This window comes from Meles meles, chromosome 9, assembly GCF_922984935.1.
Source record: "Meles meles chromosome 9, mMelMel3.1 paternal haplotype, whole genome shotgun sequence".
NCBI lineage: Eukaryota > Metazoa > Chordata > Mammalia > Carnivora > Mustelidae > Meles > Meles meles.
The window spans coordinates 21395307-21421604 of record NC_060074.1 but is presented as its reverse complement, the minus strand read 5'-3'; the positions used below and the strand labels follow the sequence as shown (position 1 = coordinate 21421604).

Genomic DNA, 26298 nt, shown 5'->3' with positions numbered 1-26298 from the left:
ACAGACTAAGCCACCGAGGCGCCCTGAAAAGAGTTTTTAAAGCACAGACTGAGGCCAGGGTTGGAAATAATGTAAGGGGACTAGGGGAGTTTTCCCTGCCGAGCCCTTGAGGTTGTATCTGTATTTCCCACCTCACCACTTACCTCTCAGCATTGGGTATTTATGCAAAGGTGATGTTTTATGCATGAATATTGCTAAAGGTTAGAAAAGCATAAGGATTAGGTCCAAGACTTCTAGCTACACACAATTCCCCCATTTTGCTATTAGGGCATATGAGATATACAGTATTGATGAGGCATTAAATGTCTTTGACTTCCATGTTTTGTCTTATACCCTGGACCTAGACTGATTTGTGGTAGGCTTGTCCAGGAAACATTTTTGAATTGGCAGCAGCACTGCTCACTTGAAAACCTTTTCATCATGGGTGTTTTGTGTCAGGAAGTAGAGACCGTAAACTGCATGCAAGGTGCGGCAGACTGCTTAATCAAAATATATGGACACTGAGACCCAGAATGAGACAAAGGAGAGAACCAGAACCTGAGGTTATGCAATGCCAGAAGCTGGAAAGATAACTCTCTGCCGATCAAAAAGGAAAAAAAAAAAAAAAAGGTTTTCATCTAAATGAAATATTGAGGACTGGAGAAATGACTACCTGTTTGTCATGAGAAATGCATCCGGCCTTACAACCACAAACTTTACTGGGTTTTGTTTGTTAAAGATTTAGGCCAAGAGGAATTGTTGATAATGAGAGACAAAGGTCTGAAAAGGAAAACAATCATTGGGCTTGTATTTAATCACTTTGTATTTTCTCAGACCTCAGTCGTGTCATTATCTGGCTGTGGTGCTTACAGAACTTAATTAGGGGAGTTCAGGCAGCAATGGGAATAGGAGGCCAAAATGAAAGGGTAACAATTTAAACAGATCGCCAGCAGATGCCGGGTATGGATGGAGATGAAGCCATTTAAGAACCTAATTGGAGAAGAAGCTCTTGACATTGATTATTTGTGAAAAGGAGTTTTGTTGTTTTTTTTTCTTACACACGTGGTTTTGTACACTTATGTCTACAGACCTTCAGCACTGGTAGGTCTGATCATCAGCTTGTGGAATTACTAACACCAAGCCACTTTGAAAGAGCAGACAAGGTTATTAACTTTGGCAGGAAATGAAAATTTGGCCTTAATATACATGTGAAATTGAATTGTCTGTAGCACAGAGCTTTGGAGATTACCCATGCAAAATGAGAAAACTATCTAAATTTAGAACCGTCCTCAGTACAGTGAAAAGTAATTTTGCAGACTGCATTTTTACTGCCCTGAAATCCATGAAGAGATGGGCTCTATTAATTTAGATTTAAACAGAGGCTCTGTATCTTCTAAAAATGGTAAATGAGATGGAAAATGTACTTTAAGGGGAGAAATGAGTTTCCGGAAATGCTGCAGGCAGGCAGGTTCCCTACTCCCCATCTTTGAGTCTGCCCTGAGACCAGTCAGCTTCAGAGGGAAGGCTCTATCTACTGTGACAGCCATTCGGAATAAGGACATTCAGACAACACGTCAATTATATGTACATAGCAGGCTTCAAGAGCAGGATAAGAAGCAAATCGAGTACAGCCCAAAGCAAAAGTCACTGGCAGTTTTTACAGTATAATTTCTAAAGTGGCTAGGCGCCTGGCAGAGGAAAAAAAAATTAAGGAGGAATTTAATTTATTTTCTCAGGTCTCACATAACTTAGTAGTTCTCTTATAATCTCTGCCTGGAATGATACTGGAGTAGGGAATTTGGTTACTCTATGTACCATCTCACTCAAAAACTTAACTTCTTTATAAGGAGAAGAACTTCTTTATAAGGAGAACTTCTTTATAAGGAGAAAAACTTAACTTCTTTATAAGGAGAAGTTGAGTTTTTCACTCCCCAGACTTTAAAATTATTTTTAGCCCACAAGAACAAATACTACATGTTTATTAAGTAAATGATTGTTTGTTAAATAAACAGGTGACTGTTTAGAACCATGGTTTTGATAACCCGTCATGTAACCATCAAGAATAATACATTAACACACAATAGAGTGGGACAAGGATTAATAATAAACTTATATTAGAGTTCTTCCAGGGTCTCAGAGTATCTGTTATTTATGGTTGCAATGGTGAAGAAACAGAACAAGTGCCTGTGTCTGGTTCTTGGAGCTGCTTGGTAATAAAGCTGTGTCTAGAACTAAAGTCATCTGAACTTCCGGATGGTTTACGTTTGTGTTACTTATTGTTTATCAACAATCAACACTGCTGAGTTGGCAGCAAACCAAACTAATACAGTCAACAGCCCATTCCTCATCTTTGCATTATTTTCTTTTTGCTTCTCAGGTATCGCTCTGCTTTACTTACATCTCTATGATGTGTTCGGGGACCCCGCTTACCTCCAGATGGCACATGGCTATGTAAAGCAAAGTCTGAACAGTCTGAGCAAGCGTTCCATCACCTTCCTCTGCGGGGACGCAGGCCCCCTGGCCGTGGGCGCTGTAGTGTACCACAAGATGAACAATGAGAAGCAGGCAGAAGACTGCATCACCCGGTAACCATGTATCTTTTTGAGGATTATCATCTAGACATCATTTCATATTCATTCTGTTTGTGTTAGCAAAAGAACATTTTAGTGAAGTTACTTTTCCCTCAGCAATAAATCTTATTACTGTCATTTGCTCACATCACACATCATCCCAAGGTAGTTAAGGAACAACCATTATAGTCCCTATTATATTGTAAGATGTCATGACCCCGACACACACCAGATCAAACATCAGTTTAATAACAAAAATGAGATCAGAAGCCTAATCCTGGGATTACTAATCTAAGGTGCTATTATCCAAGATCAGTAATTTGAAAAATTACTCATGGACTACAAATGATTCAAAATTGTTTTTTCCACAGGCAAATAACATGCAAATCCAAAAATTTATTTTTAATAGAGATCAGGTCAGCCCACTAGAAGCTTGTGAATTATGAAGAATTACTAAACTTGCGTACTAATAAACTACAATTATGATTTTACTAGAGTTTGTTGAGCACGAAGAATTCTGTTAAGAAATCTGGCAGCCATGCAACTCTGCATGCCGGGCTGTTGGGCTCCCACTGAGTGTGTCCACATGCAGAGACTTTCAATTCCAACAAAGGTTTCTGGCTGTGTTTTGTTGTTTCATGGATGTTACTTTTTAGAGAAATTTTCAGTTCGCAGAAAAATTGAGAGGCAGGTATAGAGATTTCTCATATGCCCACTACCCTCCACACATGCCTAGCCTCCCCCAGTATCAGCATTCCCCACTGGAGTGGTACACTTGTTACGGTGGATGGGCATACACTGACACATCGTTATCACCCAAAGTCCATAGTTTGTGTTAGTTACATTAGTTACATCTTGCTGTTTGCATTCCTTGGGTTTGGATAAATGTGTAATGACATGTATCCATCATTATATTATCATATGGGATCGTTTCTCTGCCCCAAAAATACACTGTGCTGTGCCTGCTAATTCCTCTTCCCTGCTCCCTGACCCCTGGCAACTGTTGGTCATTTTACTGTCTCCATAGTTTTGCCTTTTCCAGAATAGTTGGAAACATTACAATATGTAGTCTTTTCAGATTGGTTTCTTTCACTGAGTAATATGTATTTAAGGCCCCTCCATGTCTTTTTGTGGTATGATAGCTCATTCTTTTTAGCACTGAGTAATATTCCATTGTCTGGATGTACCATAGTTTATCCATTCACCTACTGAAGGACATCTTGGTTGCTTTCAAGTTTTGGCACTTATGAGTAAAACTAATGTAAACATCCAGTTCTGAGGGCTTTGTGCAGACATTAAGTTTACAGCTCCTTTGGGTAAGTATCAAGGAACACAATTGCTGGATCATATTAAAAGAGTATGTTTAGTTTCGTAAGAATTGCCAAACTCTTCTGAAGTGGTTGTACCATTTTGCATTCCTGCTAGCAGTGACATTCCTCGTGCTCCACATCCTTGCCAGGGTTGCAGATTTTGGCCATTCTAGTAAACGTGTAGTGGTATCTCGTTGTTTTTTTTTTTTTTTTTTAATATTTTATTTATTTGACAGAGAGAAATTACAACTAGGCAGAGAGGCAGGCAGAGAGAGAGGAGGAAACAGGCTCTCTGCGGAGCAGAGAGCCCGATGCGGGACTCGATCCCAGGACCCTGGGATCATGACCTGAGCCGAAGGCAGCGGCTTAACCCACTGAGCCACCCAGGCGCCCTATCTCGTTTTAATTTGGATTTCCCTGATGACGTATGACTTAGAGCATCTTTTTATATAGTCCTTGCCATTAGTATTGCTTCTTTGGTGAAATGTCTGTTAAGGTCTTTCACCCATTTTTTAATTGAGTCCAGCAACATTTTAATCAGTGATTGTCTCCATGGTTTTGATTTGACCATGGTTTTTGATTCCCACTACTTTTTCTTACAAATTACTATTAGAATGGCATTTTCATCACTGATTTTGTTTGTGAAGGATCTTTGCTTAATTTTACACTGTGCAGTGGTGTGTATTTCATTAACAGATTTTGGTCTAAAATTCTAATAACTAGAGTTTTTTCTCCCCTCAAAATTTTATTATGAAAAATTTCAAACATACAGAAATGTTGAAACAACAGTGAATACCTATATGTCTACCCACGTAGATTCTACCACCATCATTTTCATCACCATCACCATCATTATACTTGCTTTATCATGTATCTAATCCATCTATCCATTATTAATCCTGTTGGGGGAAGGGATGCATTTCAGAGTGAATTGCAGACATCAGTACCCTTCCTTCTAAATATTAAAACATGTGCGTCATTTACTAGAGTTCAGTTTCCGTTTAGTTTTCTTCTTTTGACGTAAAGTTTGCATACAATGAGCTGTCCAAGTTTTCTATTTGTTGAGCTTTGACAAATGCATATACCATCTAAATTTGCAGCACAGAAGCTACCTTTCTGTTTCTTCACAGCCAGTTTAAAACCATTAGCCACACATCTGCTTTAGAGGCTCAGAAGGAAGTCTTATTCATTGAGTCACTCTTAAGTATCAAAAATAAGCCTGTAGTGGTCCCAATGTTTTATATGTAATGCCAGCCTTTCTCAGCTTGTGTATAGCCAGATAGTAATAGTTCTCTGTGTGAAAAATGAAAACAGGATTGTGTATTCAGATTGGGGAAATACTACTTAGCGTTAAATATACACCTTTACTGGCTGCTTAGAATCTTCACTAGCTTTTGGTACATGGGGAAAAGTCCAGCGACTCTAGAGAATGGAATTTGCCAGACTTGTCAAGTAGACAACCTTTTTCCTCATGACATTTTAGGGCCTACTGTTGTAAGAAACCACCTTTGGGGCATAGTACCATATGTTAATATTGGTTTATATAAAACATTCTTAAAAGTAAACTAAAATTTTTTGATACCTTGATAATAAAAGTGTTTTTGTTATTTATATCTTTTTAAAAACTTTTACAGCGTTTCACCAGTATTTTATTTATAGCCAGTAGATTTGTTAAGATTAAACATACAGAATACAGATAACGAGAGGAAAATAGGCCATTTATGGCCACAGTTTTGATTTTTCAGATTTCTAGAGTTCATGGCAGAACAGGAAGAATAAAGGAATTACGTGTAAATTGCTTTCACAACTCCTCCCTTTTAAGGGAAAAATCTCTAAGTCTTTGCAACTCAATTGAAATGATTTGATGTCATCAGATAGTTAATAAACCTACTTGGTTGTTTTACTTTTTACTGAACCTTCTCTCTCGTATCACATAGGCCTTTGGAGCTATCAGAGACCCTCAGTTCTCTATGTGGCATCTGTGTTGTGCTCCACCACCAACGTCATTTCTCAGCTTACCTTTCCTATGGTTTCTTAATAGAGTAGTCTTTCAGGTTCCTAATTTCGAGTTTTAGAGATCAAAGAAGTCAATGTTTCCCTAAGGTAGGGATTCTTAACTTTGCAACCCTGAGAATCTTAGGGCTTCCAAAAGTATAAAATCCCCAAGTTGTACTCAGCATGGAGAGAACATTTACACTTTTTTGGAGGAGTCTGTGATTCCCCAAAAAGGAGTGTGTGTGCGTGTGTGTCTGTTCATGTTCAATAGTTGGCTGGGGCAGGTGGCAAGGAAGAGAATGAACAGCACGAATTTAACTGCTGTTTGACTTCTACCGTGTTCATTTTCACCTTCCTTCTGCACAGAGAGAGTTGGTGCCACTACTCAAAGAGAGTGTTGCCTACTTACAATACCCCGCTAAGTCACCAGCCCAACAGATCTAGTGCTGCGGGGCCACTGTTCAGAATGACGAAGAGCTGGCTTTCGGTCAGAAAGTGTCAACTCTCTTCTGTAGTGTGATGAGTAAGAAAAGGACTTGTGACCAAAAGTTATAAACCTTTAGATGATACAAGGTAAAAACTCCCCTCCACAGTAACACCCTGGGGAATTACCGCTAGGAGTGGAAAAGAACTGTCCTGATTTTATGTCTCCATTCTTCCTTCAGTGACATTTCAGTGTCCTGTCTCTTCTGAAGATTGGTTGCTATTCATATCCGCGTAGCAAAACAAATGGAGCTGCAGCGATGTGCTTCTGGGTTTGAGAGTTTTTGAAAACACATAAAATAACCGTTATGATTTACAAATGCTATCATTTCTTCACTTTATCTTGAGAATATGGCATTTAAAACCTGCATTTCGAAGTCCTACCTTTTAGGAATCATCAGACCCAGCTCAGGAATTTCAATGACTGAATTCAATTCCAGAAAAAAAGGGAATACTTCCTTTCTTACCCTAAACTGTAAAAATTTTATTTTAACAAGATGGTCTAAGCAATACTTCATTTTCAAGTATTTGAAAAGTATTTGCTATCTACTTGAATCTTCCCAGAAGCAAATGAGTTTGGCTGCAGAATAATTGGAATGCTAATTATATATCGCCACCTAGGGGTAATGCGATCCATAAGATTAGCAAATAAAGGACGTGGTTCAAGCACATTTAGGTGAGAGCATTTTTGGAGTTCATGCAATAATTGTTCCTTCCTTAGAGCCATTTGTTTAAAAAATTCACAGGAATTTTTCTTTTTGAATAATTCAATCCCTTTACAAAAGTAAAAGCAAGGTGCTTTTTTATATGTAAAATCTATGCAGTTTGATAGATTTGTATTTAAACTTGATAGTAAATTCTTAAATCAAAACTCTGAACTATTTCTTCTGTTTCCTACAACAGTTGAGTTTGTATCTAGTAAAAAGACTTTCTTAACATCTCAACATTAATGAGCTACCATTTCTGGCATGAGACAAAAATAGAATTTTTCTTCATAAATGTTTTTAAGGTCTTTAAAAAATGTTAAGGGTGTGTGTATGTGTGTGACCATGTATGATACTGAAGTAGAAAACAAAATGGCCCATAATTCTACCATCCAGACAGCCTGTTGGCAGTGGGGAAAAACTCAAAGTATACAAGAAAATGAAAAGTAACCTTTGGCCACTGTGTCCCTGTTCCTAAGATAACCACCTTGAGTTTAATGATTATTTTTATAGAAGAAAAACCATGTATATTCAACCAATTTGATGAGATGCCTCCATTTGTTGAGGAATAATATAACTTTGTCAGTAACTGTAACCTGCTGTGCTTTTTCACACCTCTCTTTTCCTGACAGGAGGTAAATTCCCTTAAGTATACTTTTACAACTTTTTCTCAATCTGTTTTATAACTGTTAGCCCTTCTCAGTCACTAAAATCATCTCATTCTGGTTATTAAAACATGGCTTTTTAATTTTAAGTTGTGAGTGTTTCCCTCCCCTCCGCACAGGCTTATGGAAGTGGAGGGGAGGGTTGGGGGAGGGGAACCTCTGCTCTTTCACAGTACCCTTTCTTGTGAGTCCAGACACTCTTCCTATACCTGTTGGCTCTAGGCTGGTGGCAGCACTTGTTAGGTTTTGTTTGCCTGTTTGGTTTTGGGTTTTTGTAGCTGTTAGTGGCCTCCAGAGATTAGCAGTTGGAGCTATCCAACCCATCAGCTCTAACCTTAACATTAAGTATGTTAAAATGAAAACACAAGCAGTGGACCAAATTCTCCCAAATAAACCAAGTGTACAGACATTGATTAAGAAGAAGATATACGGGCGCCTGGGTGGCTCAGTGGGTTAAGCCACTGCCTTCGGCTCAGGTCATGATCTCAGGGTCCTGAGATGGGAGTCCCACGTCGGGCTCTTTGCTCAGCGGGAGCCTGCTTCCTTCTCTCTCTCTCTGCCTGCCTCTCTGTCTATTTGTGATCTCGCTCTGTCAAATAAATAAATAAATAAAATCTTTAAAAAAAAAAAGAAGAAGATATACCCCCACAAACACACACAAGTAGTTTCCTGCCCTATTCTTGCGGCTCAGAGAAAAGCAACTGTGCCCAGACAATCTTATTGGGTCTTACTCATCAAATAAGTAGTAGAGCCTGTACCCACTCCCAAACCTTCCACGTATCTTCACCACTCATTCAACCAACAGAAAGCCACCTGCTAACGTTTTTTTCACTCTTCTTATCACCAAATCCTCTGGTGTAGATTTTGATAAAGTTATTTGAAGTGCCAGGTGCCTCTGAATGGTGATTCTTGATAAGAACACTTCAGATATAACCAGTCACCCCAGGGGTGTGATTTCGGATACTTCACGCACTTATCATAGGGCTTATATGCTTATAATCCTAGTGCGTAGACTAAAGTTAGATGAAATACATGCACAGGCACTGTTTATACTTAACTACAGTGAAAGTAAATTACCACATAGACAACAAGAGTATTTTACAGCCAAATAATGGCTTTGTCATCAGGTAGTGTGTTTAGTGTCCTAAGCTACCTGATGAAAAAGCCCATTATTTGGTAGGGCTGATGTCCTCTCATTACTGCTCTTTTCCTGAAATTCTCTGGCTCTTCCTTCATACTTTTCCAGTATGCTAAAGTCATTTTGTCAAGCCTCACCAAAAATTATATTTTAGTAGCTTAAATGGTAATCACATTGAATATGTAGGATAATTCAGAGATAATTGGGATGTGCTTTTCAAAATTTCATGTGATAAAAATCCAAATAACAAAGTCATTTTCCCTACCTACCATATTGGCTTTCGTATACCCTCCCCATCCCCCCACCCCATCCTCAAAAAAGAAAAGTTCATTCTCTGAGTTTAGACTGCAAATATGGTTATTTCCTGACCTCATTTCCCTATGAACCTCAACTGCTTTCTGGTTTCCTGGGGCATCCATGTTGGTTCTCTGAGAAGAAATCTGGGGCTTTGGTTACCCGACGGCCAAATATTCCCACAGCTGTGCCTGTATTTCTGGGGCCAAATGATGGGGGAGCAAGAAAGAAGTGAAGCAGTGGGGGTTCACCCTACCCCTCTGGGACCACAGCTGCTCCAATCTGTGAGGAAGGGTCCCTCCCTCAGAGACTGGGCTTCTGTGGGCTCCTCACCTTCATTTCTGCTCCCACCAGGAGAAGGCTTATGGCCCGGGGTGTGAGAAAACAGAGAGAAGACAAGGAAACATAAAGAAAACTAAAGGGCTTTACCCACTCTCTCTGACATTGGGAATTCCCTTTCTCATTCTTTCTTGAGACAGAACTAAAGGGCTTCTTCTAGGACTGTCTCTTTCAGCCTTTGGTGCCCACTTCCAGGTTTGGGGCTGTTCTGAATTCAAGCCAGGAGAATACCGTAGGTGAAAATATGCTAAACTTACTACTGGTTTGGTGGTGCTTCAAATTCTGGTCATCCCCACTGTGCCTGCTACTGATCACAGTTTAGAGTCCACACAGCTGCTCTGTGCATTGTCTCCAGGTCTTAGAGCTACACTTACCAGAAGAGGCAGGCTGGGTGTGCCTACACTAGCCGACCTGGAGCCAAAACCAAAAACAACTCTTTCTGAAAAGCTGAACTGAGTCTGTCAATAGAGAATTAATAAATTATAATATAGCCATTTGATGGAATACTATGCAGCTACGATAAAGAATGAGACTACTCTGGTATAGAATGTTTGTCAAGACATACTGTTTACACAGCAAGCCACAGAACACCTGGAGAGAGATTTTTACAGATGTGCATGTTGTTGCTTACATGTGCGTAAAGTAATCCTAGGAGTGTCCAAGAATTTGGTAACCATGGTTATTTCTGAAAAGGAGGACTGGAAGGGAGAGACTAGGCAGACAGGGGAGGCTGACTGATACCTCTGTGCTATTTGCCTGTTTTAGGGTAGATCAGGCTGCTGTACAGACATTTCATGTAGGCCTAAGGGCACATTAAGAAATAAACCAAAGAAGGAGGTAACTGCGGTGCCGCAGGCTTTTCATTTTATGGAACTAGATGACCCTTTGAGTTGACGGAGTCGTTTCTCCAGACTAAATCCTGTACCAGGCAGCAGTTCTTAGCTCCTCTGACCCCTGCTGCTGGTCTTAGCGCACACTTCCACAAGGAGCTAGGGAGGAGCCAGGTAACCACGGCCACACGTGCCTACTCTTTTAGTCTTTGAATTTGTCAGTTCCATTGTGACCTGAAGAAAAATGTGGTTGAGAGTTAATTTACCCTTTGCAGTCTGTCTCAGCCCACTTAATGTATAAGAATATAATTTATAATACAAATGTATGAAAATATTTGCCTTTTATATATAAATTAATTTTAATATATTTAAAGGGTTTAATTGTAATAGTGGGGAGCCTGGGTGGCTCAGTCGGTTAAGCGTCTGCCTTCACCACAGGTCATGATCCTGGGGTTCTGGGATCGAGCCCCACATCGGACTCCCTGCTCAGCAGGGAGTCTGCATCTCCCTCTCCCTCTGCCACTTACCCCACTCCTGCTCTCTCTCATTATCTCTCTCTCTCTCCAATAAAATCTTTAAAATAAAATCTTTAAAAAATAAAATAATTTAATGTATAATACCTAAATATATATTTTTGTGTGTGTGTATATTTTTTTAAATGTACTATTTCAAGTATCTCCCACTACCCAGTCCCTTCCAAGTTATCTTAGACATGTATTTTTATTGAAAGGCTAATTCACCTAAATAAGATTGACCTCCATGCTCCAAATGAAATGCTCTATGGACGAATGGGCTACATCTGTGCTCTTCTCTTTGTGAATAAGAACTTCGGCATGGAAAAGATTCCTCAGAGCCATATTCAGCAGGTACCACATTTTTGTGCTTTTTGGAGTTTCGATAGGATCCCAGTTGTTATCTGCCTGAACTATCAGTTTTGTTTCTCCAGTTAGCATACCCCAGGTAGAAGGAAGGTGTGTGTTGGCTTCTAAAGGTCAGGTGGGATCAGAGAGCTGACAGCGTCATGCTGAGTGCTGTTGGAAACACTTAGAGAGTGACTGGGAGCAAGAGGTCCAGCCTTCTCCGTTTGAGGATGTCACGGCCCTTCGGAAGATGAGGGCTAGGTTTCACCTCCCAGGTGCAGATGTCCGCTTTCGTGCCTGAAGGAATTCATGCTTTCCTCTGTCAAGTGAATTCTCACGAGCTCTAGTAAAGAGTTCAGAATTTCCCCATCTCCCTCTTTTAAGCAGAATACAGGCATCCCTGCTTTCTGAGTGCGGAATTAAACTGTGCCCGTCCATGGCCAGAAGGTCCCGTCTGATTCCCCATGTTCTCCATATCTCTTAGCAAAAATTCCTTACCTCCACCGGGAAGATTTTTATTTTGATTCTCATTATTTGATTGGTTTTCTCCCTATAGATTTGTGAAACAGTCTTAACCTCTGGAGAAACCCTAGCCAGAAAGAGAAACTTCACAGCAAAGACTCCACTGATGTATGAATGGTACCAAGAATATTACGTGGGGGCTGCTCATGGCCTGGCAGGAATTTATTACTACCTGATGCAGGTAAGAGGTGAAGATGGTAAAACTAAGAAATGTGCTTGCTGACTGTCCTGGCCAGGGGAAAAAGACTGTGGCTCCCTTCTGGTTTTTCATTCTGTCTGCAATTTTCTGGCCTCAACAAACAAGGGCAATGTTTGCTAGAGTGCATTTTTAAGTGTATAAACATAAAAGGCACTGTGCCGTGGGATGATGTCTGATTTGTAGGTGACCGTACTTGTCTGTCTGCCTCGTGCCGTTGCAGACTAAAGTGTTTTGACCTATCCTTGTACATGAAGTGCCTTCTGCTCTGCTCTGCTCTTTTAGCAAATGCCTTGAATTAATATTGTTGCATATTATTAGACACCACCCAGTGAAACAAATTCCGAAAGTAAGAACAAAATCAATAGAAAACAAATGAGCATATGTTGCCTACAGCTCACTTGCAGAGCAAAGTTACAGAGCCTTTTCAATGGATTTTGTGTAACTTACTGAAAAATAGCTGAATGTGCTATCCCCAGCCATTCTTTGGATCTAATACTTTTGGGAGACATCAGCCAAAGTCACACAGACTAAGGACTGTAGTAAGATTTACTGCAGCAAGCATAACCTGGTAGAGGAGGTCAGAAGAGGACTTCTCATGAGAGCATCATTTCCGGGGGCTTATTTAGCTCTCTTTAAAGAGAAATTGGTACTCGTGAATAAGAATTCATAGCAAAAGAAAATTGATTTTTAATGGCAGCAGAGGTGCCCCCCTCACCTTCCCAAAGTACAATGCAGCATAAAGAAGAGTGTTTCATTAATATGTTCAACATGAGTGCTCGGATATACATACTATTAGCTGGTTGAGTAGCCGGCTGCAATAATGCAAAATCAATGTCAGACCTCCGTCTCTCTATAACTAAACAATGACAACGAAGCTGAAAAACTCAAGGTTATTATTGCTTTTGAATGCAAAGTCACACTTTGAGTGTTAGTGGCAGTAAGAGACCAACTTTTGTATTTGTTCTGCACTTCTCAATTAGGAGTTTTATAATGAAGGGTTTTGACAATTCAGACATAGACTCCTTTATTTTTCTGGCATAAACCTCCACTGGCTCTGTATTTCCAGAAGTAAATATATATTCTTGAGTTTTCAGGAAAGGGAAGTTCATGTATTCTGCAGTTTCAAGGTGGCTGGACAGCCTCATGACCTTGCATTGAAGCAGGTCATGAGGAGTCATCTTACTTTCAGCTGCCTCCTTTTGGTGGCAGTAAGAAATCTGGAAACCTACATTCTGAGTTTTCCATTGGCAGATTGTTGTCTATTTGAAATGATTTAACCATTAAAATTAAATAATTTAATTAATTATTAAATTAAATAATTAAAATTAAATAATAGTCCGTTCTAGTAGGTACTTACATATCATAAACATAAATAAAAATATTAAACATAAAACATAGTATTATGTTTTATCATAATATCTTAAATATACATAAAATATTATTTGTAGCCTGTTTTGGATAATTCTTGCAAATTTGAGGAAAATCCACTCATTCTACTCTAGCATTTTAAACTGAGCTGGAACAATACTCTCTGGGTAAAGTAAAATCTGTATATGCCCTGTAGAACTCAGTGCCCATTCAGTCCTTGTGCGTCACACCATGGGCTACCCCTTAACCCAACATGCTCACCGCCCCCCCCGCGTGACAAGGCCAATACTTTGAATTTGTTATTTGAAGAAGTGAGCTGTGCATTGAATTAAGTACTGGACCAAGAGGAGAAACTAAACCATTATATCAAAAACGGAGGCTCGGAGTGCCTGGATGGTTCAGTTGGCTGAGTGTCCAACTCTTGCTTTTGGCTCAGGTCATGATCTCATGTCAGGCTCTGCGCTCAGCCAGGAGTCTGCTTGAGATTCTCCCTCTCCCATTTCCCCTACCCCTGTGCTTGCTCACTTGCTGTCTCTCTATCTATCTCAAATAAATAAATAAATCTTAAAAAAAAAAAAGAGGACCAAATTCTTTAAAAAATAAAAAAAAGAATTGGCTCAAATGCCCTGTATTAGTACATCCTGTAAATCTGTACATCATTGTATAAAAATAATCCTGCACAAATATCGGTCCCAAATCCTCGGCAGAAAGGCTTAATCTAGAATCACACAGTTTAGGATCTAGATTCCAGGTCTCCTGACTTATTAGCTTCCCGTTTTATTGGAAACATCTACCACTTCTCTAAACGTAAAAATGAAAGTTGTATTTACATTGTCTAATGCAGCTCTTTGTGGCTTTTAAAGTATGATTGAGGTATTAAGGTATTTAAAGTATGATCTGGGTGGTTCAGTTGGTTAAGCGTCTGACTCTTGATCTTAGCTCAGGTCTTGATCGTGAGTTCAAGCCCTGCATTAGGCTTCATGCTGGGTGTGGAGCCTATTGAAAATAAAAATTAAATCAAAACCTTAGGAAACATCTCTTGTGCTCATGCATTGGACTTAGGGCAATTATTTATATGTATGTATACAGTGATAAATACTGAAAAATAATAGGTACATAAAGTCCCAAGAATTAATACATAGCCTAATTTTAGTACGTTCCAATAGGTTAAAAAAAAAATTGGAATGGAATCCAAAACCTTTTAATGACTTCTGGTTCCTTTTGATCATGTTTCCTTTCTGGCTTAACACTAATCCCAGAGGGCACCTGGGTGGCTCAGTTGGTTAAGCATCCGATTCTTGATTTCAGCTCAGGTCATGATCTCAGGGTCATGCGATCAAGCCCTGTGTCATGCTCCGTGCTGGGTTGAAGTCTGCTTAGGATTAATTCTCTCTCTCCCTCTGTCTCTCCCACCCCCTCTCTCTGTCTCCCTCTCTTTACAAGACACACACACACACACACACACACACACACACACACACACACCCCACACCCCCCCCCCCCCCGAGGTTTAGGAAGATCTCTTTGCTTTAGCAGAACTAATAATTCCCTTTCTCGTTTTTAGCCCAGCCTTCAAGTGAACCATGTGAAGTTACAAAATTTGGTCAAGCCCAGTGTAGATTATGTCTGCCAGCTGAAATTTCCTTCCGGCAATTATCCTCCTTGTGTGGATGATAATCGAGATCTTCTAGTCCATTGGTGTCACGGTTCACCTGGAGTGATCTACATGCTCATCCAGGCCTATAAGGTACTGTGAATTTTCTCATTTTCAAAATAAATTGGAAAATATAACCTAAAATTCTATGACTTAAAATTGTTTTTTATCTATAATCTTTAACGGAGCAATAGATAAATAATAATAGATAAATAGATAAATTACTTGGACCTACAATCACTTTGCTAAATGGATTATAATTCATTCTCATAGTATCCATCTGTATGAGGGCAGACACTACTTCATAGATCAGGAGACTGCTTCACTAACAGTAGAGTAGCCCAGATTATAGCATCACTGGCAGAGCCAATATAAGTATCCCAGAAGTTCAATTAAAAATAGAACTTTTGGGGGTGCCTGGGTGGCTCAGTGGGTTAAAGCCTCTGTATTTGGCTCAGGTCATGATCTCAGGGTCCTGAGATCGAGCCCCGCATCTGGCTCTCTGCTCAGCAGGGACCTTGCTTCCCCCTCTCTCTCTGCCTGCCTCTCTATCTACTTGTGATCTCTCTCTGTCAAATAAGTAAATAAAATCTTTAAAAAAGAAAAATAGAATCTTTCTTGGGCACATGGGTGGCTTAGTTGGTCAAGTGTCTCTTGATCTCTGTTCAAGTCATAATCTCAGGGTTGTGAGATGGAGCCTGCTTAAGATTCTGCCCCCCTCCCTACAAAAAACAAACAAATAAACAAAAAATACTGTATTGGGGCACCTGGGTGGCACAGTTGATTAAGTGTCCAACTCTCGGTTTCAGCTCAGGTCATGAGATCGAGCCCCGCATCAGGCTCCACACTCGGCACAAAGTCTGCTAAAGTTTCTGTCTTCCTCTCCCTCCGCTCCTCCCCACCACACTTTCTCTCCTGCTGTCTCTCTCACAAATAAACACATCTTAAAAAAAATAAAATCTTTCTTGTGCATTGCTGATAGGATTGTAAAATGATGTGGCTGCCATAGAAGAGAGTTTGGTAGTTCCTCAAAAAGTAAACATGGAATTAATATGTGATTCAGCAATTCAACTCCAAGGTATATATACCCAAAAAATTAAACACAAGGATTTGTATAGATGTACACAGATGTTCCACAGCAGCATTGTTCACAGTGGCCAAAAGGTGGAAACAGTTCAAGTGTCCATGCACAGATGAATGGATAGACAAAATGTGGTGTGTGTCCAGATACATATCTACAGTGGAATATTATTGAGCCATACGAAAAAAGGAACTTCTGATCCATACTGCAATGTGCATGAACCTTGGAAAATATTATGTTAAGTGAAATAAGCCAGATGCTAAAGGACAAATAATGTATGATTCCAATTATATGGTGTGATGGTTAGATTGAGGTGTGTAGAGTAGGCAGATTCATACAGAACGTAGAAGAGAAGTTACCAGGGATTGGTGCTGGGGTGGGAGTGCATTATCATCTAATGGGTAATTACATTTCATCACCCCAAACACGGCTGATGAAAATGTTCTGGAAATAGTGGTAATGATTATACAGAATTGTGAAGGTAATGGATGCCACTGAATTATACACGTCAAGTGATTAAAATTGTAATTTTTATATTTTCTTTATTTTACTATAACAAGAGAAATGCAAATATTGTTTCTAAAAAGCATGCTATGGCAGAGCCATAATCCGAGAAGAAAAAGGTTTTATTTGAAAGAAAAAAAAATAGAAGTAAACCAAGATTTCTGCGTCCATTAGTGCCAGATCTACAAATTACAAATCTATGCACTGTAAACAGGCACTGGCATGTCACATTCTAAATTAGCTTTTAGTGTATCAAATTTTACTTGCAGTAAGTTGGATATAATGGAAAAACTTTTTAAACTGCCTCATTCTCCTTTTAAGAACACTTAGTTTGCAATGAGATATTAGAAATGTCTACTCAGAATATTTCTTGAGTCTTTGATCAATATATAGAAGATTATAAAGGTATAGCTCTATTTTTCTGGCAAAGTATAGTATGTTATAATCAAATTCAATTTTGTAATCAATTTTCTAAACAGTTTCTTCTGCAGTTTGTAAAGAGATGTCCTAATGGTGAAGGGCATTATTGTTAACCAGAGAAGATAACATGTGGTCCTTTGGAAAGTATAATGATAATAGCAAGTCACAAGTAAAATAATGCTGCTTCTCCAGTAACACCTGTATCTGTATGCACAGACCGCACATAAAATGTAGATGGCACAGGCAAGGTTGTGTGCAGTTACTTAAAAGCAAAAAAGCAAAGCTAGTAAAATTTCGTAATTCATCCCCACTGACAGAACCCATCTCTCGGGCTTTAAATGCCTTGTTCTTTCATGCCAAGCCACCTCCATCTCACCTTCCTTCCGCCCTCACCCTCCTTTCCCATCAGGAAGGAATGTCAATAGAAACTTCTTTCATACCGTTTGTAATAAGACTTGCCCTTGGCTCTACAGGTGTTCCGAGAGGAACGGTATCTCAACGATGCCTACCAGTGCGGTGACCTGATCTGGCAGTACGGGCTGCTGAGGAAGGGGTACGGGCTGTGCCACGGCACTGCAGGCAACGCCTACGCCTTTCTCACACTCTATAACCTCACGCAGGACAAGAAGTACCTGTACAGGGCCTGTAAGGTAGGCATCAGCCCTGTCGGAAAGAAAACACCTTCCCCTGGGAGACTGTAGAAGGGGCTCTAGTTCAATCCGATGTGATTCATTCATCTTTTAAACCATCATGAGTCTGTGGAACACATAAGAAAAGTCTTCCAAAATCATTCCATTGTATTCGCCTTCTTGTATAAGGATACAGTTTTACTCCACAGCATTTATGAGGGTACAAAAGAAACAAGTTCTGCTTTCATGACCTGGGAAACAGTGGCTCAGGTAGCGCATAACATTCCTCTCTCCTACGCTTCATCCTCTCTTTCAGACCATCTGTTTCTCTGTATCAACCCCTTTTTTCTGCCTTGAAGATACTTTTCAAAGTAATTCTTAGGGATAATCTCTATCCACGTTTGGGGGTCTCTGGAAGGAGTCACTACCGTAACTTATGTTGGTCTCACTTTCAGTTTGCTGAGTGGTGCTTAGATTATGGAGAACATGGTTGCAGGACGCCGGACACCCCCTTCTCCCTCTTCGAAGGTATTTTCCACACGTTTACTTTGTTGCCTTGTAATGTCAGCATCTCCTCCTCTGCTTGGTAATCAATGAATTTGAATTTGAGCTTTATCAACAAATGAATTTTATAATCATTTTTTTGAACTACTTTTTTCCTTCTTAATATGAAAACTCAATATTAAAAGTTAAGTAGTACATGGACTCTCTCAGACCTACTACCAGTGGTCGTAATGATGACTACCATCTGTGGAGCCAAGCATACACTTGGCATTTTGCAGATGCCATCGTAAATCATGTCAGCAAAAACATACACGCATCACTGTCCTTATGTCACAAATGAGGACACTGAAGCTCCGACAGGTAAGTGGGCCGTGGTGCCATGTGAAGGAGCTGACATATGATAAATGGCAGGGTTGTGCCTTGAACCTCTCTGGTTCAACTCTCCTTCCTGTCTTCCGCCCGGACAGAGAGACTAAGCACACTAGTGATCTCGTTTTGACCTGCAACATATATAAATCCAGCCAGACGCCCCTTGTGTTGAAACCCTTGCCATTAGTATCATAATGCTGTTGATGCTACAGAACGAAGCCACTGTATAAAATGGACTCATTGGTGTAGTAACTTCTGCCTTTTTTTCTTCCTTCAGGAATGGCTGGAACAATCTATTTCCTGGCTGACCTCCTCGTGCCCACAAAAGCCAGGTTCCCTGCGTTTGAACTATAAAAGGAAAGCCTGCCCCCTGCAACTCACTGCATGACCCTTTCTGTATATCAAACCTGGCCTGAGTGCTTCCATTGCTTTTCAAGGAAACAGAGTCAAACCGTGTACTCCGTTTACTTGAGGTTTTTTTGTTGTTTTTTTTTTTTTTTTTTTTTTTTTTTCAGAACTTGTCTTCAGTTCTTTTTGTCTGTCATTTACTTTTACTTAAAAGTATCCAAGGAAATGTTTTAACTTTAACCTCAATTTCTACCTAAAGGTAGGATGAGTGTTATGTACAGTGTTTTGAGGGCATGGGGATATATATTTTTCAGAACTTAGAGGAAATCTCTTACTTAAGTTCATGACTATAACTATCTGTTGCTGTTCAAAAAATGTTTAAAGGAAACTACATGTAGATAAAGATAAATATATGGTTATTGGTGGATATTGCCCTCTATCTTTACAGTATTTTTCCTCCAGTAGTGCAGACAGTTTTGTGACTGTTTTTCTTTAGGTGGTTCATTGTGAAGGGGAACAAAAATATTAACTGTATGCTTCTGAGACAAAAGTTGCAAGAGTTGCAGACTGGTTTAAGGACCTAAATAGTGTTTTTCAAATTCACAATACTGGTTTAACTAGAGATAAAGATACTTTCAGATCTGCTTCCTCTTTGTAGTAAAGCATCCAGGTTCTGTAAGTCAAAATTTTTATCAAAAAGTTCTAAAATGCTTTGGTGGTTTTGAAAATTCTGATTTGAAGGTTAGTTTCAAGATAAGCTAACAAAAAGTTTATTAATAGTTTTTTCTAAAATAAGCGAGAGTATTTTTGAACTATTTATTTAAATTTGTTTGATCTTTGGAATTAGTGTAAGACCAGGAAATGAGTTTCCTGTTCGGGAATGTGTTATGTCTTGGGGTTTCAGTCCACTCTGTCCACCCGACCTTCTAAACTTTGACTCGTGCTTTACTTCCTTGGCAATGACTGTGCTTTCAGTGCTCGCTGTTTGGTACAAGCCATAAGATATTTTCCTTCCTTTCAGTCTATCTGGATGTTTGTTTTTTCACTAAATAGTACAGTGCTCTACATCTCTTTTAAAGGGGGAAGGAGGGCTTTGGAGCCAATAACTTGAGCCAAAGCACTAAGCTTTCCCTAGAAATGCTGTTTACTTAGGAGGTATTAGCCAGTGAAAATGTTTAGAACAAATAGATCCTATCTCTCTGCTTATCCTAGGCTTAACTTCCCTGAGTTTCTGAGCCCTCAGGCTGCGGTATTTATAAGGTAGTTGAAGGATCCCTGGTGCTTCACATTCTGTATAAATGTCTGGCTCAGCAGCTCCCCCTCCCCTTTCTTCCTTCCCTCCCTTTCCCAGGCTGGTTTCATCCTTTCTGTCTGTTTCAGCTGATTTTAGAACATTTTGCAGCTTTACAAAACAGGGTCTAAGAATTTTAAATGTGCCTATTTCATGGCTTTCTCGGTCTCAAAAGCATGCTATTTTTATTTTAACTTTGAACCAAATCCCACTGGGTATATGTTGGTTCCTATGGATAATAGTCCCCTATTATTTCACAATCAGCACCAAAATAGTTTATATTATTGGAAATTGTCTGACCTTTTTAAGGCTACTAACAGAAGGATCTGAAAAAAACAGCCCACTGCTCAGTTCCTAGGATTAGCTTATTCCTCTGTGACTCACACCAGTTGGGCAAACCTTGTGCCTCTCAGATGTCAGAAGTGCTGGTCAGCTGTGCCTTTCTTCCAGACATTTCCGATGAGCAGTGGTGACCTTTATAGTAAAGCTAATTTGCCTAGGGCTGGGTGTCCAACATGAAAGAATAAAACCCATGTAGTTTAGTTAAATGTCTTACTATGCTGTGCCTGTACTTTTAGCTACTATAATTACTAACCAAGGGAAAGAGGCAAAACACACTTTCTCTTAGCCAGAGGAAACTTAATCACAGTTCATCTCCAAACATCATGATTAATTGAACCCAGGGAAGACTTCCAGGCAGCAAGAAGAACATTTTGAATAAGATTCTTGTTAATACTTAGATTGTAATTACTGCCACCCATCCGTTAACAAACTCATCAACACAAACACAATTCAGGTTTCGTTTTTTTTATTTAGCTTTTTAGGACTTATTAAACTGGCAGGATTTTCTGTTCATGCCATTGTTAGTTTACTTTATAGTTAAGACGTAAGAAAATTTGATAGGCTTTTAAACTCAAGCAAAACCTATAAAATTAAGACCAATTCCCTAACACCATGGTGGAAACTGAGAAACTTTTGTGCCGGCTTTCTTAGTTTTAAAAGGAAGTGGCATCATTGCAGTTATATTTCTGTTATATCATTTTCCCTCAGCTATTTTCGTCTTTTTTTTTTTTTTTTTGATTAAAAAAACCTTCGCAAAAGTTGCTTCCCCAAAAAACTCCATAGTATCTCTTCTCTCCCCATGCAAAGACTAGGAGTAAAACCTTAGAAGTTTGTGAGCCGTGTTCATCTATCCCACCATGTGGTTCTGTTCCCGTCATGAGGCTGCATTACAGAAGTTAACTTTTCATCATGTATAAAGTGTGAACGTTATCTCAGCCATTTCCATCTATCCCATTGGGCTTTGGTCTTTCATCCTTAGAGTCACTGGTTTCCTTTTCATCTTTGATGTCAGTTCTGATTATTTGACATCAAAAGCCTTCGTGGTAGGAGGAGTTTGAGGTAGAAGTGGGTCCACGACCACTTTATCTTCTCTTTGCCACTTCCCTTCATAACTGAATTGAGAGACGTACTCTGCTCCTATGTCCCCGGGTTCATTTATGTCTGATCTTACGGTGCCCTGCCTTCTGCTAGCTGATCCGAAATACAGAATGTGAAGAGTGAACATTTATTCATCTACTCCTTTGGCTGCTGGAACTGATCTGCAGTCCTCTGTTACTCATACTGATTTCTGATTCCACTTCTGCTTCCCCTAAATAGGTCAGAGCCTCCCATTTGCCTATTGTTGAGCTGTAGAAAGAACTGTTTCCCTCCTATAGGTATAAACTGAGTGTTGGGGATATTCAGGGAACCCACCGCCACATTATATTGCCATTTACTGGGAAGGGTTGGGATCAGAAGTATTTCTGTGTTCTGCAAAGGAGTTCACTTGGTGGTTCTCAATAAAATTTTACTAGGACTCTATGTGTCATGTTCTTTGTTTGCTTTGTTTTAAACTTAAGGAATGTTTCCCTTTTATGGTAGATGGGGGCTTTTTCTCTATACTCTCATTCCCTGGGGTTTGTTCCCAACTTTTTCTTCATTGTTTTGTAAAATAAGATTTGCATTACTTTCTGAAAAGTTTTTAGAGGGAAATATTTTTAAATCTGATTGTGATGGAATCAGGAGGAATCTACTAGGATTCAAACAAAGCAGTATGTTAACCATCTCATACATATGAGAATCCACCCTGTGGTTAATAACTATAGGCCTACTTCTAGAAATTTCCCTGCTGACCAATTCTGAAAGGAACTTTGAATAGAATAAGAAATTAAATAAGGCATAATTATAAAATGTATATTCAGAGGCTGGAGAGTTCTGCTGAATCACCTGACAGGACTTTGTACAACTGTGTCCATGCCACAGCTATGTGGTGTCACTTAGCACGACAGAGATTTGCCAAATTATAAAATACTTCTTTTCATCCCTGAATTAGATTTTGTCCTCTGGTACATAGGATGAAAATGCCCTTCATACCCCTGGTCTGGTGTTTGAATGACTCATAATAGTAAGGACAAATGCACAATTATGTTTATTTCACTCCTTTGAATGAACAAATGCATAGATGGTGGTAAGCACAACTTTAGATGCAGGCAATGAGGCATGGAGAGGACAGTGCCTCACCGAGGCGACCCAGAGCCTGCAAAGTGATGCCTGGCGCGTTCGCACTAACTTGCCACAGGATTGCACTGCAGTGCGGAAGGCCAGCCAGCGCCGTTGGCTTTACCACTCCCTGGCTCATCCTCCAAATAGGAGGAAAACACTGACAAGCACATTAAACTGCACACTTGTGAGCTCGTGCACAAATAAACTTGAAGAACTAATTCGTCCCTTGTGACTTACCCCACTGATTTATTTTTTCCTAACTTTACATTAGAAAAGAACTTTGCCTCTCTCCTCTTTATACTCTCTGAGTAGAATAAGAATTTTTTTCTGTCATTTCTTTTTCCCTAGATTGTTCCCACTGTGGACTCAGTGTCATTAAAAGTTTCATGTATTTTCTGTAAGCATCACTGAAACTGAGAAAAACCTGCAAGTCAGTCCCCTGATAATTTGCTTTCTTATTCTGTTTCCCTTCCACACTCGCCCTTTTCCTTCCAAAGCTGAGGGTCAATTAACAAAGCAAGAGAACACTGGCTTTTTTTACAACGGAGGACATATTGGCTTCATTGGTCCCATTATGTAAACTACTGAAACACCATTTTCCAGAAACCTGGTGCTTGTGCATCCTCAGGGACTTACCTGACAATTTCCTGAGTAATGGAAGAAAGCAGCAAACACAAGAAACCAGGAGGTGAAATAATGAGGATAGAAAAATGGATCTTAGCAGGACCACTGCTCATAGTCCCCCAGTTGCATTTCACATTTCGACATTACGTTAACTTCTCAGGCACATGCAAATGACAGCCATGGAGACATTAAATCTGCAGCTGATGTTCTATCTACAAATACATGTTCGAGAAAGCATTTGTGAGGCATTTAGTCATTATGCAGGGAAAGGCGGGACTCCTGACATCATTTTATAAAGTAGCGTTACAGTTGCCTAATTTCTCTTCTCTGATGGAGCTGGGATATTAAGAAAGGCATCTGTAAAAGTACTGATGGGCTAGCTGTGAAAGCTGATGGTTAATACCAATCTCTCAGGATTTAGCACTGAGGGATTAACGTGGGTACCTCCTTGCTGGCATAACTCAAACTGGTAGCACTGTTGACATACTACAAACATGCCATTTCATTTAAACTTGCAGTGAGCAATGCTTTAAAACCGTCTTGCCCCCAAATGCATTAAATGCCTCTGTCTGCATGCAAAGTCCCTGGGGGGTGCAATCTGTGTGCATACGAGACACCCCTACTCTGCTGACTCAGTCTGGTTAGAAATACCAGTAAGGAGACAAGCAATTACAAAGAAATGTATTCGAATGTTCCAGTTCATCCCGGACTACTCTTTCTCGTTCCACCAATTTCAAGAATAACCGGGTCTTTCATGTGAACCATGTGTCTGGTTATTTGGAGATACCGGAGTTGATAATCCTGCAGGGGAGAAGACACTTTAAAAGCCACTCGGGCAGTCCAGAAACACTCAGAGTTCTTTCATTTGGATCACCTGATGATGGGTGGGGTGAAGGGAGATTTGAGGACATAAAGTCATCTGCCCCCAAAATTACTTTCACTCAGCTGACTTCTCAAAAACTCCCAGCACCAGCATTATTAATGACTTAGATTAGATCTATGTCCTTCCAGAATCCAGTTAAAATGCAAAAACTTTCAAAAAGGAAGATCTTCAACCTGCTATTAGTCATTGGTACCTTAGTACTAGTTTCAGGACCTGTGCAGCGATTAAATTGAAGAACTTCAAACAATATTAATTATGCTATTAACATATGCTAGGTCCAGTATCTAGCTAGGATTCGAAAGCTAAGATGATACCTGCTCACAAAAGACAGCTTAAACTGGAGATCAGTATAAAAAAGTAATTTCAACATGATAAGGAACCTCACCAGGGCTGCCTTCCCGTGAGTGATTGGTGGGGGGGAGGGGGGGTGCAGATAGGGAAGTGTAGGAGAGTCAGGGAAACTTGTTAAAAATAAATAAATAAATAAATAGAGGGCAGGGCTTTTTAACCACATAGGCATATAAATCACCTGGGGATCTTTTTAAAATGATTCCAAAATGCCCATCTGATGGGGCCAGAGATTCTGCAGTTTTAACAAGTTCTGACACACCACACATATGGTTGTCCATGGAGGCTACTTTGAGTACAACCGACCCAGACAGTCCAGCATGGAATCCCAACTCAGTAAAGAAGGAAAGTCAAGAGGGGCTGCAGAGTTGAAGAACTAACGTGTGTCAACCAAAGAGCCTAAGTAAGTACCTGTAGCAAGAGTGCGAAAGGGCTGGAACGATTGACTGGAATCTGATTTCTGACATGACGAAATTCCACATAATGTCCAGGCAATAAGGTCTGGGAGTTGATAGGTCCCCCAATAATGGATCCGTGATTAAAGGAGCGAAACTGATACAAAGCGAAGGTCAAGCAAAGCTTTATTTCGTGCCAAGCATCGAGAATCAAACCGAACGTTTGGGGCCGCGCCTCTTACAGAGAGGATGACCTCTCTCTGCTTCACAAACTAGCTTTTAAGGCAAAGGCCATGTGGTTGGGCCTGGCCACGCACAGGTGTCCAATGAGGCTGTAACACACAGGAAACTCCAGTCATGTTAGGTCACACATAAGTGACCAATTGAATTACAATTTACCCTAGAGTAGATATTTGACCTAGCCTATCACCTTGGTCAGAACTGGTGCCCAAAAGCCTCCCAAAGGGCAGCGGTGGTGGGGGGGGGGGGGTCCATACTCCTTGGTAGCTAGGGAGACAGTATGCAACCCCACACTGATCCGGAGGTCTCCACCTGGCCTGACCCACCCTTGTATCTGGGCTTTGTTACCTGGGGCTGGTTTCTGGGACTTGTTTTTAAGTAAGTTCCCTGGGGGAAGGGGAGCAGGGACAGTTTAAGGGTTAAACAACAAGGTTTTTGTTTAACGGGTGGATGGAAGCACTCTGGCTAAATAGGTCCTTACAGGGTGATTAGTTTTCTGTGCCGGTTATCATAGCAGATGAAAGAAGCAGACTTAGAACAACTATGTGTTTATAATTTTATTGGGAAAATTGCCAAAAATTTGGTGTCTTTCCCATCTAAAGAGAGGCGTAGGCTTCTAACGGAATCATATGGAAGATATCTATACTAAACAATTTGAGTCATCTGGAACCATCAAGGCTTGTATGAGGAAAATGAGGCCCCTCTGCCCTTTGTTTAGAACTTATAAGGAGCCATAATGGCCAACATTTTGAAAGTGTTTGAAAAGCAGAAGCGGATCTTCACATTCCTTTTTCCATTTTTTTTTTCTGAGCCTGTTCTGAGTAGTTAATGTATACTAGAGGCATTGTTTGCCTTTATTTGCCATCATCTGTCATTTGCCATGTTTCCTAAATGAGAATTTCATAAAATGATACGGGTCTATAGTGCCTCAGGGGCCATTTACCGAGGGACACTTCAGAGCAAAAGAACAGAGCTGATCTAGGAAGCTTAGAAACATCATTAGAAATGAGAAATACACATTAGTTCTCAACTCCTAAGCTGAAAGTTTGATAAGAGTGGCTACGGTCATATACTCCTGCTTTCTGGGTGTTTCCTGGGTGTTCTGTACTAGAAACTGATCCAAGTTTAGGTAACTCACATTACCAGTGTATTTTCTACCACTTATCACAAAGAATGTTTATTTTATCTTTTTCAAGTTCTCACCTGCC

The 26298-nt window shown here is 40.0% G+C and overlaps 1 protein-coding gene across 4 annotated transcripts in view; it reads left to right on the top strand.

The window, feature by feature from the left end:
- Positions 1-21919, top strand: part of LANCL1 (LanC like 1) — a 38491-nt gene extending 16572 nt beyond the window's left edge. For all 4 annotated transcript variants that reach the window (XM_046018353.1, XM_046018354.1, XM_046018356.1 and 1 more), the window contains exons 4-10: positions 2357-2564; positions 11038-11173; positions 11724-11870; positions 14821-15003; positions 17389-17565; positions 18000-18072; positions 18695-21919. In XM_046018353.1, the coding sequence (XP_045874309.1) occupies positions 2357-2564; positions 11038-11173; positions 11724-11870; positions 14821-15003; positions 17389-17565; positions 18000-18072; positions 18695-18771 (1001 nt within the window). In that variant the 3' untranslated portion in view covers positions 18772-21919. The remainder of the gene's footprint in view (positions 1-2356; positions 2565-11037; positions 11174-11723; positions 11871-14820; positions 15004-17388; positions 17566-17999; positions 18073-18694) is intronic.
- The last annotated feature ends 4379 nt before the right edge of the window (positions 21920-26298 follow it).